The sequence below is a fragment of the Nothoprocta perdicaria genome, unplaced genomic scaffold, assembly GCF_003342845.1.
Source record: "Nothoprocta perdicaria isolate Ctin4 unplaced genomic scaffold, notPer1 scaffold_129, whole genome shotgun sequence".
NCBI classification, from domain to species: domain Eukaryota; kingdom Metazoa; phylum Chordata; class Aves; order Tinamiformes; family Tinamidae; genus Nothoprocta; species Nothoprocta perdicaria.
Window position 1 is genome coordinate 1,307,067 of NW_020454416.1, and position 19,245 is coordinate 1,326,311.

A 19,245-nucleotide genomic window follows, 5' to 3' on the forward strand; every position below is an offset into this window, starting at 1 on the left:
CGTGTCTGTGTGATGGGCTCTTGCATTGCAATAGAGATGTTAGTGCTCTGGCCTTCTTGCAGAAAGAGCGTCGTTCTGCTCCCAGCTGGCGAGCAGAGCAGGTGTTGGCTTGTCTGGTCATCGCTGTTTGGCGATAAGGAAGATGGTTTGCCTGGAGCTCTGGTACAACAAATTGTGTCCTGGGGTGGCTCTGAAGCTGGACTGCTGCAGTATGTACAGGAACAGTGGAGTGGGACCAAAATGAATGGCTTCCCCTGCTGATGCCATCATCTCCCCAGGAAGCGCAGCTCTGTACCCACTTTTCCATGTTTTTTGTAGGTCTCGCGTGGAAGTGTGCTGGGCTGCAGGAGCAGGAAGGCAGGATGCTGTCGAGACCGAAGCCTGGGGAGTGCGAGGCAGACCTGCTGCACTTCCAGCAGCAGTTCCTGGCAGCCAGAGCGTCGCCCGCGGTGAAGATCGTGAAGAAGGCAGACAAGAGGAAGGGCAAGGAAGGGAGCAGAGATGCTGAGAGGCCTCCGCTGCAGGACAGCAAGGATGTGGTCATGCTGGATGGTAATCTCCTTTGTGGGGGTTCTTTGAACTAGTAGGCTTCTCTGCACCTCATTCTGTCTCAACTCGATTGTTTTTGACCTGCATTTGTGTCAACCTTGCAGTATTCTCTGTTCTTAGCGCTGTTGGGATGTGCTCCTGTCCAGTTTTACCAACATGTGACAGAACTGCTCTTGCAGCACACACAGCCTTTCCCTATATTTATCACCTGCCGGTGCTATTTTGCCAGCCTCCGTGCAGGAAATGACTTTGACCCATTACATCATTCTGTTCCTGCCTTAGTGGTTGTTCTGTCGTCTATCCAGACCCTGCTCTCAATGTCTCTGAGCTGGAGCTCGGCTAACAGTTCCAGCTTTTTGTCAGCAGATTGGGATTCCTTCCTACAGTTTTACTTTCTCCCACCAGTCGTAACTGTGAAGCTTCTTTCATGTGTTTAATGGTCTCAAAAGTTTAAGGTGATTTCTTGAGAACAACAATTTGAACCCTACAATGCTTGATTACAGGTAAGGAAATAGAGCCCTGGTTTATAGATGATGAAAATGATGCCTTGACTTGCTCTGGTCATACAGGTCACACGATATCAGAGCTAGCAGTAGAAATGTGCTTTTTTTTTTGTGCCTAAGCATGATTTGCGGTGACACCATCTAGTTTCTGTAGGGCTTTGTTTCTTCCCTTCTTGCTTGCAATCAGGCCTCAGTACCTTTCCCTGCTTATGCAGCTCTCTGAGAAGACCTTGATGCAAGGGCATAAATAACATTCTTGAGCATATTGTGCTCCATTATCCAGTGCAAGTCAGATACAGAGAACGCTAATTGCCTTATTACTTCCTCATCTTATTTCTTTTTCATCAAAGCAATAATAGGTGTCATTAGGGAGCTCTCGGTCTGGTACCTATTGCACAGTAGTTACACATGGACAACTTGACTGCTTCTCTTTCTTTTTCCTCCACAGATTTTCCAGATGTTCCCCCAGCTCTAACTCCAGCTCCTCCAAAAAAGTCCAAGATCAAAAGTGCTTGTGTCCACTTTGAGGATGAAGATCCAGAGGAAAGGCTGGAGAGTCATGATCAGCACATCACAGCAGTCTTCAGCAAAATTATCGTATGTCTGACTTTTATGTGATCATCTGGTGTTTTTTGAATGGTGTGAGCTGCAAAGAGGATGAGGACGGGGCTCTGTTGCTGCTTTTACTTTCTACAATGTGTTGAAGTACTTGTAGTGCCATAGGCCAGTGTTATGGGCACCTTGAAAGCTTTCATGGGAAAATTTTGCTGTCAGTCAAACATAGACCTGAATCCATTTCCCAGAATAGACTTCCTGCTGGTCACACTGTTGGCATGTAGGCATGTGTGCTAGTGTGGCCTTCTGGGCTCTGAAGGGGATCTTCTTGATGCTCTGCACTGGTTCAGCTTTTCTTTGATCCATTTTTTTTTAAATTGACAGCCCAGGCTTTTGGAAGATAACTTTTCTTTGGCTCTGCATAAGCTGAAGGGATTCTCTGCTTGGCAGCCAGGTAGACAGAAAACTTGTGGCTTTGAGAGCTGAGAGCTTTTCAGTCCCCTCTTAGGCAGATGGTATAAAACTTGTTTGACTATAGTGGGACTTGGGTTTGGCTTTTTATCTGCAGGAACGAGACACAAGTGCAGTCACAGTGACCATCCCAGTGCCAACAGGAGATCCGTTTCCCAGGACGTTTCACCGCTCGGAGATAAAAAGTGAGGTAAGAGCATAGGGGACTCTTACACTACCTTCATTAATGGCTAAAACTTCCCCACAACAAAGCGTAGTGCGTGGTGAGTAGTAGGACTCTAAATAGATCATTTGTCATCCTGCAAATGAGGAGCTGACTCAAAATATCTCTGGCATTGCCTTCTCATTGCAGGAGAAAGTTTTCCTGCTAAAGTGCCATCAAGTAAAGTAGTCCCTAACCTGTAGTTAAATAATGTTGGGATCCTTTCAGCCTCGGAAGAAAAGCAATGCCTTCAGCTAAGTTTGGTGAGGAAGATCAATTCTGTCCTCTTGTAATAAACTGATCCTGTTCTGTCTTGTGTTTTGCTAAGAAACAATCTGTAGTAATTAGCCCATGAGGTTTGAGTAAGTCTGCTTACTCAGGTTGTACCTGATTCCCGCTGGAAGGACCTTTGATTGCAGTTGTACTGATATCTCTTGCTTCCTGACTTTTGACACAAAACTTCTTCTGAGGCTGTTATTTTGGAAATCATGTCTGCTCTCATCAATCTGGTTGCTGTAGTAGCATGAGCTACTAGCTGAGTTCCAGTCAGGTACTGGAAAACGGTATGTGATTTATTGCTGTGACTGCTTTGAAGTGATAGCTTACTTTGAAAGACTGCTTTTTTGAGGGGGGAAAAATGAGAGTAATACTTAAATTCACCGTTCTGTTTACCTGATGCAGGAGCACACAAAGCAGCTAGTGCTTTGCTATGCAGGCAGCCCAATAGTTTAGTCAAGATGATCTTAGCATCCCCTGCCCGTTTCTTACTGTGTAGATCTCTTCACCATGCTGCAGTCTAATCACCTTATAAGAAGCCTGTGCTGAGCACTTGGTAAGTATAGTACAGCCCTGTTTATCCTCAGAAATGCAAACTATTCAGCTGTGCAGGGTTCCCAACCAGCAGAAAAGCTGGATTTATTGTATTTGATGATCCTTTAGGTGTATTTGCCTGGTTTGAATTTGCTAAATTAACCATCTTTCTTTAGGCAGTAAAAACTTTTTTGTCTTGCTTTTAAACTATTCTGAAAAAGGAATAATGTGTGCACAGCAAAAGGCTGCCAGCTATTTCTTTTTTGGCATGTCTGGAAGTCCTCTGAATCAGATCTATACATTTGCTAGTGACATGTTTGCGAGGGAGTCTGGAGAGGAGAGTGGTGACACATAATGTCCCTGTTTGCAGGTGAGGGTGGGATCTGGAAGAAAAAGCATCTTTGCGCAGAAGATGGCAGCAAGAAGAGCTGCTGAACAGGCTGCTGCAGCTCCCTCTGCTGCTGAGCCTGTGCGAGCGGGAGCCGCTGCTGTGGGTGCCCCGGGAGCCGCTGCTGTGGGTGCCCCGGCTGCCGAATGCGTGGGAGAGGCAGCACCCCCCAGCCTCGGGGATGGTAAGTGGGGGAGGTTCTGCTTATCCAGCCTGCTGTGTGTGCGTGACCTTCATCACTGTAAGTTCTGGGTGTCTTTGCTCTAAAGTAGGGAAGCACCATCATTGTCAGTTTTCAGGTTGCAGGATCATTTGGAATGTCTGTAGTGGGACTGGGGTTTGAAACTGAGACCCAAATCAACCTTCTGCAAAAAGGCTCAGCTTTTTCCCTAGTTTCCTTTTGTTTCACACAAGGTCAAATGGATTTTTTTTTCTTTTAGGTTCTCTTCCTTCCTTTAGGTTTCTTCTGGCTGCCACATGCAAGGCTTTTTGTATTTCCTCAGTGATTTCCCCAGTTTTAGAAGAGGGATTCTTTTCCTTGTGCCTTCTTCATCAGGCACAGGATATAGGGTTTTATTCCTGCCTAGGAGCTGAAAGCTGAATCTTCCATCGCTGCATGCTCTGCAATGAGCCTGCATCTTTTTCTCTGCAAGGCAGGCTGTGAGGCAGTGCTGATGAGTCAGTGCCGCCTCCAGCAGTTACTCGGCTGACAAGGATGTGACAAGGAAAGATGAAACCAATTCAATGGGTACCATGGGCACCACCAGGCCTTTTCTTTTTTTTTCTTTTTCTTTTCTTTTTTTTTTCCCTTAGCCTTTTGCAGTTTTATCTGCTTAGGACCACCATGTATCAGGGTTTTCCACATCTTTTCTGCATTGAAATGGAGGCTAGGTGGTATTTCAGTTATTCTGCTGTTTGTCTAATGCTTCCATCAGCCCTGATCCTTTTCAGTGGCAGTAAGAGAACGCGAGCAGGCTGTGCTTGCTGTGCATACCTAAATTCACTGTCCAGGTCCATTACTAGCTGTCTGACACTGCTTACTGTGTGTCCCGGTACAATAGTGTGCATGTTTCCCTCTCTGAGCTATTCCGAAAGGGAATACAGCAGCTCTGCAGCTGGGATCCTCTTGAAGGAAGAGAGAATGCCCCTAAAATCCAGAGGGATCCGAAAATGGCTTGACTTCCTCTACCAAATTCCCGTGCAGGAGGGTAGCCAGAGTAAGGCAAGTAGCTCCATCTTTTGTAGCAATTGAATATTTGTCCAGTAGCTCCCAGCTCGGTGGTTGGCAGAGTGAAGCTTGATGAATCCAGGATACTGAGCCCCTTTTTCTCTCCCTGCTCAATATATAAGATTTGTCTGATGTTGTTTCCATACTATTTTTTTTTTACTATTGATGTTCCAACAAGTGTGGTCACTGCTGTCTGAACATAGGTTTGGTGTTTTAAGGATTGGCTGATGTAGAATCCTCGGGGTGCTTTGTGTCACTGTATGGAGATATGTGGGGAGTGTTAATGATAATAAAAATGTGTGTCAAGTCCTTCTGCAGTGAGTTACAGGCCAGCTCAAGGGTCTCTCTCTGTTTGATGAAAGCAGTGCGTTGTACCAGTGCTAGGGTTAAATGGAACGAGCCCTTAGAAAAGGATTTAGATTGACTGCTTAAAGAGACTTTGTTTTGCTCAGGATAGTAAAAATGCCCCCTGCTGAAATCTGAACCTGTGATATGTTCAGTTCTGAAGGTGAACGGAGGACATTAGTGGCAAACTTTCCTGTGTAGCAGAATTTATCTGTTTGCTCCTGATGCTTTCTTGTCACTTTAGGCTGTGGCTTCTGAAATATCTGAATATTTTATAGAGAATGGATCCCGTGTCACAACAGAAATGGGATTACAGAATAATCTTCATTCTCTGGCTCAGCAAACATTTGCTAGGTCGTGGTTCAGCTTCAGTCAAAAGACGCGGGTTCAAGTCTCCATGGCAGAGAGAGAAACTAACGTTCATTAATCACAAGAATGCCCTGACCCATCTCTTGTGAACTATGCTGAATTTTACTCTTTCTATTGCTTTGCCTTAAAGAAATGAAATACATTTCCCCTGACCCCATATACACCTACAGAAGCAACAAAGTTTTGGAAATGATGTTTTGTTGTGACATGGGATGAAAGCCCAAAAAATTTTAGTTCAAGCTAAACTATGCTTCTCTACCTCTGTTTTGATGATGCTAGTAAAATGAGAAAATGAATTTGCTCAGCTCTGAGGAGAATTGGTAAGACTGTAGACACATCTCTAACAATTTTCATTGCTGGATCTCCTAGATAAACCTCTTGACTTCTTGACCTCTCAGCGGCCCTGTCTGATAACGGGAGAGGGTCTTAGAAGCGAAAAGAGTGAGCAGGAAGTCCAGGCTATTCACAAGGAGAATTTGGAGAAGCTGCAGTCCATGTCACAGGAAGAGATCCTGCAGGAGCAAGAGAGACTTCTGGCTCAGTTGGGTATGTGTTTCCTGGAGTGAACCCTATGCGTCAGTTGTAAACTTTAACATGTAGGTGCTCTGAAGTCTCACCAAATTCACAAGTCAAGGATGAGACCTTTGGATCCTCATATTGAGATCTTCTTTATTTAACATGTCAGTAACTTGAGGCAATGAAGTGTTTTGACGGAGGGGGAAGAAAAGTGAGATGTAGTAGATCTGAAAGTAAGATGATAATGTTCTGACACTGTCCTAGTCACACAAATATTATTATTTGTCCCCCAAATACCACCACTTTCCAGATATTCCCCTTCTCTTCCATAATGAATGGCAACTTTCATTTTATGAATGTTGTCAGACCATAATTAGCTGTGAGGGTGGGAAGTCAGTTCAAAAACAACAAGAAATCTCCCCTTCCTGAGATAATATCTAGACCATAGCCTGCAGGTCTGGTGCAGTTTGCCAGAGTAGGGTTTTTTGTTTTAATGACACCCTTCTGTGTATTCTTGTAGCCTTTAGACTACTGCTCCTGAGCAATCCATAGGCAGGGCCTGTCAGACTTGGGTTCAGCCTACAAATCGCAGGCAGAATTCTCGCTGTGATGAAGAGTTTGCTATGGATGTACCTTTCCAGTAGCAGTGAGGGGAAAGAAACAAATTTGTTCTTGTTTGTAATTCAGGAGGATAAATAGAACTTTTGTCGCTGCTTTACCTTGAAAGACTTTCATAAGCTCTTTCTGTGGTGTCATTTCACCAGTCACTTGTCCCCAGCTTATGTGATCAAGAGGTCAGAAAGCAGTTAAGTGCCTCTGAACAGAAGTGACAGCACAGAAGAGAGGATATGTGGAATGGGAAAGAAAAGGCTTAAACATAAATATGAAGTATTTTGAGATTTCCTGTTACTTCTCTGTCTCTTTATCAATACTTGCAGATTCCAGTTTAGTTGCTTTCTTAAAGTCACGACGTAACAAAAATGAAGACCAGGAAAAAGCATTGAAAAAGGAGCAGGACAGACTGGAGGAGTTTTCGGAAGCAGTACCCACAGCTCATCACAATGTAGGAGCATCACCTTCCTTACAGGCATCAGACATGGAAGAATCTGTAGTGAAGGAAGAAAATACAACAATAGAAATCACAGGTAAAAACCAAAGTGCCTGTAGCTAATGCTCTGAATGTAAAAAGTAAGACTTGTGTGGTGCTTGAACCATTCCACGTGAGAGTTCTGTGGCCCTTCGTTGATTATCCAAATAAGTTTGGTCACAATATTTGAAAGATCATATTTTGGTTCGAGGAAGAACACTCATTTGTAGCTGAGCTCTGTGGAATAGAAAGGTAATGCCCTGTATAATAAATGATTTATGCAGTGGGAGATCTTGCTTTTTGAGAGGTCCCTGGAGGGAAAATTTTGCACAGTAAGCAGCTTTTTTTCCCACTTTGTCATGTAAGCAGAAGAGCGGTGGTGGGATGGACCTGCTGCTTGAATAGTTCCTTTTAACTAGAGGGACAAGAGGGTATTGGGTAACTCTCCCTTAAAAAAAAAAAAAAAAATTAAAAAAATAGAAAGGGTTGCTGGTTTGTTTCCAGGGTAGCATAGGGATACAGTCAGTCTTGTTTCAGTGCATTTGCTCATATAACATACATGTATATGTCCTGTTGTGAGCTTGCTCTTGATGACCCCATGTGTGGCTCATGTCATAGAATCATAGAATGCCCAAGGTTGGAAGGGACCTCAGAGGTCATCGAGTCCAACCCCCCTGCACACGCAGGGTCACTTAGAGCACGTGGTGGCACAGGGCTGCATCCAAGCAGGTTTTAAAGATCTCCAAAGAAGGAGACTCTCAGCCCATGTTGTGATTGCCGAGGTTACAGTTCTTGTGCTAGTGCTATGGGAGGAAGGAGCTACTGTGGGACAGTGCAGTGCTTTTCTGCTCATTTGAAAGTTGTGCCGAGTGGTTGCCTCTTACAGCTGAACACTGTGTTACTCAGATTTGCTATTGAATCTTGTACCTTTTGATGTTGCAAGGGAGTGGCTGAGTGTATGAAGGAGTGGAGATGTGGAAGCTTGCTGGTAGAAATCCTTATCTTAGCCTTCCAGCTGGCATGAACCCTGTGGCTGTTTTGTGCCTGTTCACTCTGCCCATTTTCTGTGTTTCTGTCTGATAATTCTGTTCAGGCTGACTCTGATTTCATATGTTTGTCTGCTGTCTCCTGACATAGATCCCAAGTCTGTCCATTTGGTGAGCAAAGCTGCCTCTGTAGCACACTGACAGTGACTTGGCTGCCCTTGTGGTGGCATCTGCTTAGGAAACCCAGCCTGCCCTGAACCTCCTGTCCTTGCTGTCTGCGTGCCACATGGGCAGCTTCCTGGATGTTCCAGACTCACCGGGATGTAGCTACAAAGCACATGAAAAGTCAATACTTGCACATAGCAATCCTGAAAGCTCTAGGCTGTGCATGACAGATGTCAGTATTGTATCATATTTCAGCCCTCCGCAAACACTCCACATCTCCCTTCTGCCTTCTCCTTCTGGAAAGCCTTTAGCTTGCAGCTTATGAGCTCCCCTCAGTCAAAGCTTGTTCCTTTTGCTGCCCTTTCCTTGAGGAATTGAAATAGGAAAATCAAGAGCAGGAGTAATTTCCCATTCCTTTAGAAAGGGTGGGGAAGAATTGGTCTTCACAGCTCATAAAATTTGGTTTGGCCTCTTTCTGGGTAGAAGACAAGGTTATCAATATCACCAGTACAAAAGAAGTATCTTGGCCTTGTAAAAAAAAGGAAAAGATTAAGGGCAAAACAGCCATGTGATTATTGGATCTGCTGAGATAACTTGCCCAAATATCTCTGCACATTATTCACATCTATTATTTTGCCTTTTAAGCAACCTGAGGGATGTTTTGCTTGCTTATTTTGGGGAAAATTTTCCTCTTGCTTTTTATCTCCTTGTAAGATCATTGTTCTGCCCATGCTAAGGAAGTTGTCACTGAAGCTGCTCTTACTGCTTTATTCCCAGCAGCTTTCTTTTGAGCCTTTTCTTTTTCTCTCCAATGATGATAGGCTCTCATTTGTTTTCTTCCCCCACGTTTTCTTTGTATAACATGTTTCTATCTCTCAATAGTGAACTTCTCCAACATGTTTTCATGTTGATCTTGGGCAGTCTTTGTCTACAGATCCTCGTTTCTGATGCAGTCTTTGTATCCCCATGCACCTTGCAGGCTGACTCTGGATCACTGCTGAATTTCAGCCTGGTCTTTGTGAAAGAACAGCCATTTATTCCTTCCTTGATGAGAAGGGTGTGGTGTGTGTATAGCTGTATGTATACACGCGTACTTAAATGCGTGTGTGTGTGTTTATGCACAAGAAGAGAAAGGAAAGCTGATTGGCCTCTAACTGAAGAAAACACCTCACTTAAGGAGAAGTAGTAGAGCAATTTAAGTTTTGCTTTTCCCTGAATCCATCTTAATCACCAGGACTATTTTAGTTCCTTAGTTCTAGAACAATTGAGTGCACAAGGAACACCAGATTAAGTGATGTTCTTTTACTCCCCTGGGAGCAGTGAACTGGACTGTTTGGCCTGTAAAGACTACACAAAATTGTAGTGGTGCTCTTGAGGATAGCTCAGTGTTCAAAGTGCTCTGTGCTGACAACATATTTTGCTTCCCATGGAAGACTGCACAGGAAAGGAAAAGGGGAGTTTTCCCAGGAGATTTCAAATAGCCAAGAAGGGATGAGGTGAAACACAGTCACAAAACCAAGGGAAGCCTTCCCAGCACCTGACTGTAGGCCTGCAGCCCGTCTTGGACAGCAGGAGATGTAAAATATGAATTTTACATTAGCACTTAGTCTTGGGATTTTGCCTCTCTTAGTGTTTGGGACTGAACTCATAAATAACCCAGCAGAAATGGTCGTTCTAAGTTTCCCCAGGGAGAGGATGATGACATGAAGGAACAGGACGGCCCAAAAGTCAAACCTGCTTCTCTAATGAGATAAGACTGCTGCTTCTAATAAACATGGTGCTGAAGCATTTGTCCAGAACTGTAATCTTATCAAAAGGAAAAGTGAATCTTGGCACTAGGACAAAAGGAAAAGCAGAACAGAGTGGGAAGAAGTTGCTCAGTAGCCTTTAATATAATGCAAGCCTGGAAAAGTTCAGTGCAAACGTTGCTAACTGTCAGCTTGTGTTTCTGTAAAGGGATTTCTTAGCAACTGAACAATCTGCTGCTGCTGTGGAACATGTATTTGTCTCTGCTTGTTGACAAGATCATAGTGCTGGGGCTGATGGGACTATGCGTAATCCTATTCATGGAATGATTAACTCAACCATATCAATTTAGCAATTAATGGAGAAGGAGCAAACATTTTGTTGAATTACAAATGTCAGTAGATTTCATTCTTCTGCTGATTTTTATTTCCTCTGGTTTTGTACCTCCTACCCACAAACATTCCAGTAGTCTGCATTTGGGCTTTTTTTTTGGTCTCTTCAATTACAATGTGTGCTGAGGCTTTGCCTGAAATTCTGTGGAACAGCTTTCTGGCTGGGGCTGATAACTGTGTGCGTGGTTCCTTGCCTGCCTCGATTTCCCATTGATCAGAAAGGTGAAGTGGGTCTTCCTGAGAACTTACCTGCTAATTGGAGGAACGTAAAAGGTTGGGTCACAGGCCAGTTATCCACAGGATAAGATCTGATGAATGAAGGAATCTCTGTGGGGTTCCTTTTTCCTTGCAAGAAAAGATTAGAGCAACTAGGATTAAGAGCTGCAATGCAAATTATATACAAACTTTTGCTCCAATAGGAGCCTTTGCTACTGTTGGGTAATTTTATGTCTCAACTCTCCTTTCTCTTGTGAGAATTGTTCCACGAGCTGGTCTGTCTCTTTTCAAGGGTTTTTCTCACGATGTCAGTCAGAAGTGCCTTGCTTTTCAGAATCTTCTGATCAGAGCTCTTTCTGATATGCCCAGTGAGTAATCTTCTCCTGTAGTGCTTGCACCTTTCAAATTCTTGTTCAGTTATCAAGTTTCCCTTGGCTTTTTTTTCTCAAGCAAGCTTCATGTATTTTGATCTGTTTTGCTCTTTTCTTTATAACTTGATCTCTTTAAGCCTTTAGAAGGATACCTAATAAAGAGCCGTATTGCAAGTGCCATGGAAGTCTGAGCAACAGCATTGTTGTTCTGATGTGTTTAGATTGAAATGGTGCTGACTTCCTGAAAACAGTACTTTATTCCAGGCCAATTACTTGCTTTGATCTCTCTGCATTGATACTTCTTTTGAATTTTCTTACTCCCTTGCTCCCTCTTGTTTGAATGATACTAGTTTGCCTCTTCCAAAAGTAGGGCTCATGTTTTCTGCCCGTGTTCTGATCTCTTTGCTCTATTTGTTTTCTGACTTCTGTTCAACTTCTCCCAAATTAGACCTGTCTTTGAATTTCATTACAGTGCTATTCACTTCCTCTTCTAACTCTTGTGAAAGATTAAAACAGTTTTAAATCTTTGATGTTTATGCATCAGCCAACAGTCAATTTGAAAGTTAATTCTTCTTACTTTACATGCATCCAGTATTTGATGCAGTCTTGAGCCAAGTAGGTTGGCAAGAGGAGAACAGTATTTTCTTAATTTCTTTCTTGGAAGGTAAGATCACTTTTCACTTTTTCTTTTCTTTCCCAAAGAAGACAATCTGCCTGTGAAGCCCAAGAAGGAATGGATCCACATGGACAGTGTGGAGTTTGAGAAGTTGGAATGGATGAAAGATTTGCCTCCACCTCGGCAGAAGAAAACAAAAAAGGTCTGAAAGCAGAAATTGATTTTTCTTCATGTTGTTTGCAAGATGTGTGGTTCATGTTTTTCAGCAGCAACAGTTTTGAAGGATTCCTAAAAAATTCTTCTGATTCCTCAGCCTGTAAGATTTCACCAGGCTGAGATATTCCATGGTCTTTTTCATGGGGTGGAACGTGGTCTGTCTTGTCTCTAGTGCTCAAGAGCACTAGGATGTAACAGTCTAGCAAGGGTAATCTGTAAGGAACAGGACTGAAAGCTACAGAGGAAGAAAATTCAAAGTGTATTTCAAAGATTGTGAGGCGTGATCTGGGGAATTTTTGAGCTGTCCGCTTCAAGCGGTTGATTTAAGAAGTGTTATTTGATGTGCTGGATGGAGCAGAAGGCAAAATAAGTCATCTTGCTCACTTTTATCATAGGGAATGCAAGCTCGATTCAGTTTGAAAGGAGAGCTGATTCCTGCAGATGCTGATTTACCTACTCATCTGGGCCTGCATCACCATGGAGAGGAGGCAGAGGTAGGTGTACTGTAGTAGAAAGGAAGGAGTACTCCCCTTTTTGTCTTCAGTGTTCAATTTATCAGATCTGTTTTGTGTCAAGGCTTTAGTGACAGAAGCCTTAAGGAAAATGTGAACAGGAATCACAGGAAATGTGATTTCCTTTGAACTGGGCTCTTGAGGAGAAGTGGGTCTACATTAATTAATTGCTCTCTCTGCTTTCAGAAAACTCCAGTAATACTTTTTTTTTTAATGCCATTTAGGGTAGGATCTGTCATGTAGGAAAAATGCATGTGCATTCTTTTCTTAAGAAGTTCAGCTTTTTCCTCTAAGTGCTAACTAGAATATCTCTGGCATTTGACACCAAGTGGCAAATAACAGTGCTTTGCAGTTTATTTCCTGTTATGCAGTATTTTACAGCTGATCTATTATCTATGGCGCTCTACGTTCATCTTCTGATCTTTTTTTAATTTTTCCTCTCTCTCCACTTAGAGGGCTGGTTATACTCTCCAAGAGCTCTTTCATTTGTCTCGTAGCCAAGTTATTCAGCAGAGAACTCTGGCTCTACAGATCTTGGGTCGTATTGTTCAGAAGGTAAGTGACTTTCCATGGGATTCCTCCCCATAATTCAAGTTCCTCATGGATCAGGCCCGGATTCTGTGGTAATCATTGTTTTTCTTTTCACTGTTTAATCAATGTGAGCAAAATCACCAATGGGATAATTTTTACATTCCCCTCTATGTTAGAGAGTGCGACAGGATGTTTTTTAAATATAGGCTCAGCTTTTTCTAGTGGGAGATATTTCCAAACGTTTTTCTTCTGCAGCTCGTATTCCATTATTTCTGTGGACCCAAGTTTGTTTTCTGTGAGAGTGAGAACAAACTAGCCAACTCTTCGAGCCCCGTGCCAATGCTATATGGCAAAATGCATATTTACTTCTATGCACCTTTACACTTAGCTCTCAGGCAAAGTGCTACCCTTTCTGCTAGTAGCAAGGGAAGCAGAAAAGGAGAAACGGTGATCAAAAGGCCATGATTATTATAGTAGAATGGTTGTGGATTAGTCAGTCTGGTCTAAGCAGAAAATAAATTCTTGTATCTTAAACCAGCACTAAGTTGCAGAAATGTCATCAGAACATGAAGTTATTTTTAGGACTTTTGTTGGGTTGCCCTTGAGTCACAGAATTTTCAATTGAGAGAGATGTTTGTAGCCTGCAAAGCAGGGTGGATATTCTGGTGGCTTCCAGACCATGTGCATTGTAACTGCTCTTGAGGTATGTGCCTTGTGTGGAAAGAAGTTAATAGATAATGTTCCTTAAAAGCCCCTCTCTTCTGGAATGCTACTTTTGAGGGCTCAGCAACTTGTGATGCCTGCTATGTAGAGCAGTCCTAGAGTAGCATGGAAGACTCATAACTGCAATAAAAACAGGGGTTCAGAATGTGGCTCAGGTGCTCAGTTTTGTTATCTAAGTGTATTTTACTGCATTGCTTGACACTGAGTCCTCCAGTGCTTCTGAGATCACAAGTATTTCTTCTTGCCCTTTCATATCACTATTTTTGAGTAGTTAAAAAGGTCATGTACCTAAAGATAATGTTGCAGACTCCTTGGAAAGCAGCTTGTCACAGAGCAACCTGTTACTCTACACAGTTTAGCTGCTTTACAATTAAAATGGGAAGCTGCTTCTCAAATAAAATGAGAAGCAGTCAGTGTACAGAATGTTGATCCATAGCTGGTTGAGATGAGACAGCTTTAAAACTGGCTTTTTCTGGCATATCTTTCAGGCCAGGGCTGGTGAGTTTGCATCCTCCTTGAAGGGCAGTGTTGTGCGTCTGCTCCTTGACGCTGGGTTTCTCTTCTTGCTGCGCTTCTCCTTGGATGATGCGGTGGAGAACGTCATGGCAGCGTCGGTGGCTGCTCTCCGGGCTCTGCTGGTGTCCCTCGATGATGAGGTGAGAGAATCATTAAGTGCCTGGATTTAATCTCCTATAAAGCTGCTTATAAGAATCAGAAGGAAAAGATGAGCTAAGTGGCTCAAACAAAGGCTCTTTGAACAGGTCAATTAGATGACTACTTGAGTTAATTCTACCCAAAATTAAATTTGGTGCAGGTTGCTGAGCTTTTCTTAAGAGTGTGTTTGTGTGTGTGTAGTTTGGGGGGGGGGGGGGGGGAGGGGAGGGAGTTGGTGATCATTATCAGATCACCACTAGTGTAAGTATAATGTTTAGTTCTTTTAATATGGCTTATGTTGTTGGCTTCTTGCATCACACTTTTGCACCTTTTGAACAGATCAGTGACTACACAGCCTCCGTGTTTCCCTTCATGCCTAATACTGCTAGTGTTCTCTACCACTGTCGTTGCCCATTTCCAATGGTTCTTGCATGCTTTTTCTTCCACTAACAAATACTCATTTTCCCTTCTCTCATGTCTGTTTGCTCCTTGGTGTTTTTTTCCTCCCTTGTCAAAAGGCTGAAGCTTCTTTTGGATGTTCAGAGATACTGAATGACCTTGAGCAGCAAAATTGATGTGCCATCCTGGTTGGGCAAAAGCAGAGCACTCCGGGCAAAGCAAGTCGTGGCCTGTGTTTTGCTCTCCTTCCATGAAGGCCCTTGTGAATCAGCCTGCAAAGGTGCTGCTAGAGTGGGGACAGAGTTCAAGAAGTTTCGTGAAACTTCAGCAAGGCTGCCAGTACTATCCCTAATGGGAAAGCAAGGGAAAGAAAGGATTGGGATGCCTCCTCCCACATTGTACTGTTTTTCTAAGCAGCATGACTAGAAGTGTTCTCCCAGATGAGTTCTGTCTTTAATGTGCTTTTTTTCCTTCTGATGTTACTTTAATTTTTATCTGTCTGCAGGGCTCTGTGCCAATGACTTGGGGCACAGCATCTTATATAAGAAGAGATTGCTGAGTCTCTATATGCTGGAAGCAGCACTGCATGCTGTGCCATCGTATTTTATTGTATGGAGAGTCCCTCCCATAACTTCATGCTGTTGAGTTTCAAAAAGTATCTACCTGTGAGGAAGGGACAGGGCTGGAAGTTTAGCATTGTTGCTTACTCTGGGTTTTGTAATACAAACAGGTTTTGTGCACAGACGAGCAACATGTGAAGAAGATTCTCCCTTGCTTGTTAGTAGCTAGAGGAGTAGCTCTCTTGCTTTCCTTCAGATACCTGTGTGCTGTCTCGAGGCTTTTTTTTTTTCCTAGTGGAATGAAGACTGTAGTCCCAAACTCAGTGTTTTAGTTGGACTTCTGGCCTTGTGCCTTAATATACAGATTTTTCTGACTATGCCATTCACTTGCTTTTTATTTTATTTATTTTTTTAATTTTGGATAAGTTGCAACTATTTGGTATGTTTTACTTGTTTCAGGAACATCTCAGACTTCAGCTGAAGTCTAGCATTTTTTTCCTCAATGTGGTGGTTATTTCTGAATAATAAATTGTGAAAATTAAAGCAGCTATTAAGTACCTGCTTTAAGCAGCTCTAAGCAATAAAAACATTGGAATGAATTTTGTAAGCAAATCTTTCATATCCTAAAACATTTTGGAGAAAGTAGGTCTGGTTTGGGCGCAGTCCTTTCTCTGAGGAGTTGAAAGCTCATTTACTGCAGTGGTGCCCTAGAACAAATACCCTGGATAGTGTTTATTTTAACACGAGGAATTTAACCATTCTACATTATTTGTGGCTCATGCAAGTTTTGCACAGGACCAGGCACAGGAATAGGGCCAATAAATAGGGCTGGGTTTAACCTCTACAATGCTTGAGGTTTGTCGGTTTATTTGTCTTTTTTGTTTGTTTTGAGGGGGTGTGTTTTAACATTTTCCAGGTTGAGAACACACACGGTCCCTATCTACTGAATTTAATTCACCTCACAGGACTTTTGCTGTTCTTACTTGTTTTTTTTATGAGTTCCTGAGTGTCTGCAGGTCATAGGTTAAAATGATTTCCCTGAAAACATTGCATCCTACTTGTACATATCTAGTATACTATTGGTTGCAGCAGTAGTTGGGAATTGGTTAAGCACTCCATCATAAATGTCTTAAAATATTTTCTTCCATAATTTCTTTTAACATTTTATTTTACATGCTCTTCTCCTTACAGAAATACCTTGATTGGACTTTCTCGTGGTATCAAGGAATGGCTATATTCCCCTTTGTGCCCAATAATAAAGAAGAAGAGGATGAAGAGGATGAATTAACTGAAACTGAGAAGTCTCAAAACAAAAAATCGAAAGATGAAAACAAGCCAGATCCATATGTGGCTCGATACGATGTTGTAAAAGTAAGGGCAAAGCAAGGCCTGAAATCTTGTTAGGGAAATATGCTCTGCATAAGGGCTTTGTGTGTTGTTGAAATGAGTACCTTCTTCGGATGTTATTAGAGCCTTCTGAACAAGCATTAGGCTCTTCTCTCACTGATGGGTGTTATGTTGCTGCCATATTGCCAGAAGGAAAATTTTCTTGACTCTTTGATCTGTGACTTTGGTATCACTAAATTCTTTTGGAGAAATCAGCAGTAAGCACACTCATGGCCTTGAGATAGATAGGTCCACACATATATGTACATTTTTGTTCCAGTTTTGCTGAAACATTACATTTTAAGCTCACTTTCTTTGAGTTCAAAGTGTAAATATTTCAGACACTGTTAAAGTGTGTCTATGCACTGTTGCACAGTTTAGAATGAGCATTAAACCTGTATAACTCTGAACTAGCTAGACTTGCACACTAATGTTCCCTTTTCTATTTGGCATGACATTTAGTATTATACACCCACACCTACACAGAGATATATGTGTATATATATGTATATATAAATGCATAAAGAAAAGCCTAATTCCACATTCTTATAAGGACTGAAGATAATCATCTTTGTGTTCTCAAAGCCAACTCTGTGACTGAGGCAACAGGTTTTATCTGCTGCAGTCACAAAAGTCTGTGGTTGCATCACTTAACCTCAAGTGGTTAGACCTCTGTATGAATGGCCCTTGGTTATAAGCTTCACTGGGCAAATGCAGTAATTTAGCTGGGTGCTTGGTCTCATTTAGAGTCTTCATGATTTCAGATCTGGTCTAATCGGTGTTTTAAAGAACACAGCAGGGGAGTTAGATCGATTTCATCTCTTCTATCTGTAGTTCTGGAAATGATTGTGTGATTCAGCGTAATGGATTTTAACTTGTTCCAAGTAGCCTGAGCTCAGAAGATATTTGGGATAAAATTCTCCACTATTCCAGTTCTTGTGAACTTTCATTTTATACTTTTTTATCAGTTGGTACAACCTAGTCACTCCAGGTGGAAAGAACAATATTTAAACCAGTAGTTGAACTCAGGCCTAGAAGTTCAACCTTACCCAACTGCAACTTTTTAGAAGTGTCTTTACTGTGAACTTTGGTGTTGTGGAATGGGCTTTTCCTGGAACTAGGAATACATAACACTGTCACTTAAACTGAAGATATCTTCTGTCATCCTGTCTCTGATCGTGGTCTTTTGCACTCCGAGCCAAGAAAAATCACATCATCTTTCTGCATCTCCTTTTCCTACTGTGAAATAGGAGTAAGTGCCTGTTCTTTGCTTCTGTCAGCTTTCCCTGAGATAACAGGTACTGTCAGCATTAAAGACAGAGTGCTGAATTAGGTGGATGTGATGGGCCAAAAAACGAGCATGAGTAACTTTTCCAGTAACACTGACTTTTAGTAGCCCTTAATAAGAAAGGTTATTTTTCTCTTCGTGATGTTTTTTGCTCTTTTTTTCTACTCATGGTTTTATCCTCTGAAAAACAGAAGTATCCAAACCCTACTAGTGGTCTGACCTGGAATAAAAATTGAAATGTTCCTGCTGTCTTGCAGTAACTTCTGCTCACTTGCATACTGGTAAATCTGCAGAAACTTACCTCTTCATTTTCCCACTGGAGATTTAAAAACCCTCTCTTGCCAGAAGAACTGAATCTGCTTTTCCCTTTCAGTGGCTGCAGTGCAAAGAGCAAACATTACGAGCATAAAGACATTTATTTTTTTCTCCCAGGGTCTTTTGAAGACACGGATCCAGCACCGGCTGAGGTACATCCTTGAGGTGGTACGACCCGTTCCGACCGTAGTCCTGGATATCCTGCACATCCTCACCCACATAGCGAGGCACTCCACTGAGGCCTGCAGCCAGGTAAATCTCCTGCTATATAGGAGCTCAGGAATGCTGGAAAAAGGTCTGAGAAAGGGAGGAGGAGAACAGATGAGGGTTTAGTAAGGAAAGTAGATCAGTGTTTTGCTGTGTTGCTGCCAAAATCACTCCCCTGTGGTTATTTGTGTTGTCTGCTGTTTGTCTGCAGCTGCTCGACTGTCCTCGATTGATAGAGACCATTGTCAGGGAATTTCTCCCCACACAGTGGGATCCCCGAGTGGCTGAACCAGGATATTTGCTCACCAGTATCCACGGAGTTCCTTGCGCCAGTGCTATGAAGTTCCTCAGGGTATTGGCATCTGGAGGCCGAAATGCAACAGCCCGGATGGTGAGTTATATTTGGAAGAGCTTTTCTGACGGCGAAGACCTCTGTTCCATCTTGCTTTCTCCATAAATATTTAACTGGAGGTGACTCTGAGCTGAAGGCCTGGAACTGGGAGCAAATGGGTCAGAATTCTACTTGCAATCTCACTCTGGAGCCAAGGGATGCAATAGAGTCAGTAAGATGGCTAAGAGATTGGAGTATCTGACATGTAAGGAAAAGCTGAGGGTGGTGGGATTGGTCACCTGCAAGAAGCAGCAGCTCAGTGCAGAGGATCTTATCAGTGTATTTAGTGCATTTAAATACCCTAGAGGAGGGAGTAAAGACTATGGAGGCAGACCCTTCTTAGTGGTGACCAGTGAGAGGACAAGCAGTGGGCACAAGGAAATTCCACTTCAGCGTTTAAAAAAAGATAGTCACTGTCAAACTGTCACAGGTTGCACAGGAAGATTGTGGGCTTCCCGTTCTTGAAGATATTTGTAGCTCAGTGGACAAAGCCTGGAGCAACCTGCTCGAGCCGCCCCCGCTTTTAAGGAGCGGGGTTGAACCAGATT

General features: G+C 42.7%; 1 protein-coding gene across 1 annotated transcript in view; it reads left to right on the plus strand.

Annotated features, from left to right (window-relative positions):
• Positions 1-338: 338 nt before the first annotated feature.
• Positions 339-19,245, plus strand: part of RPAP1 (RNA polymerase II associated protein 1) — a 37,128-nt gene continuing 18,221 nt past the window's right edge. The window contains exons 1-13 of the mRNA XM_026033449.1: positions 339-552; positions 1,501-1,649; positions 2,176-2,268; positions 3,461-3,662; positions 5,790-5,966; positions 6,875-7,081; positions 11,602-11,717; positions 12,127-12,225; positions 12,697-12,798; positions 13,986-14,153; positions 16,302-16,481; positions 18,217-18,351; positions 18,518-18,697. Of these exons, the coding sequence (XP_025889234.1) occupies positions 363-552; positions 1,501-1,649; positions 2,176-2,268; positions 3,461-3,662; positions 5,790-5,966; positions 6,875-7,081; positions 11,602-11,717; positions 12,127-12,225; positions 12,697-12,798; positions 13,986-14,153; positions 16,302-16,481; positions 18,217-18,351; positions 18,518-18,697 (1,998 nt within the window). The 5' untranslated portion in view covers positions 339-362. The remainder of the gene's footprint in view (positions 553-1,500; positions 1,650-2,175; positions 2,269-3,460; positions 3,663-5,789; positions 5,967-6,874; positions 7,082-11,601; positions 11,718-12,126; positions 12,226-12,696; positions 12,799-13,985; positions 14,154-16,301; positions 16,482-18,216; positions 18,352-18,517; positions 18,698-19,245) is intronic.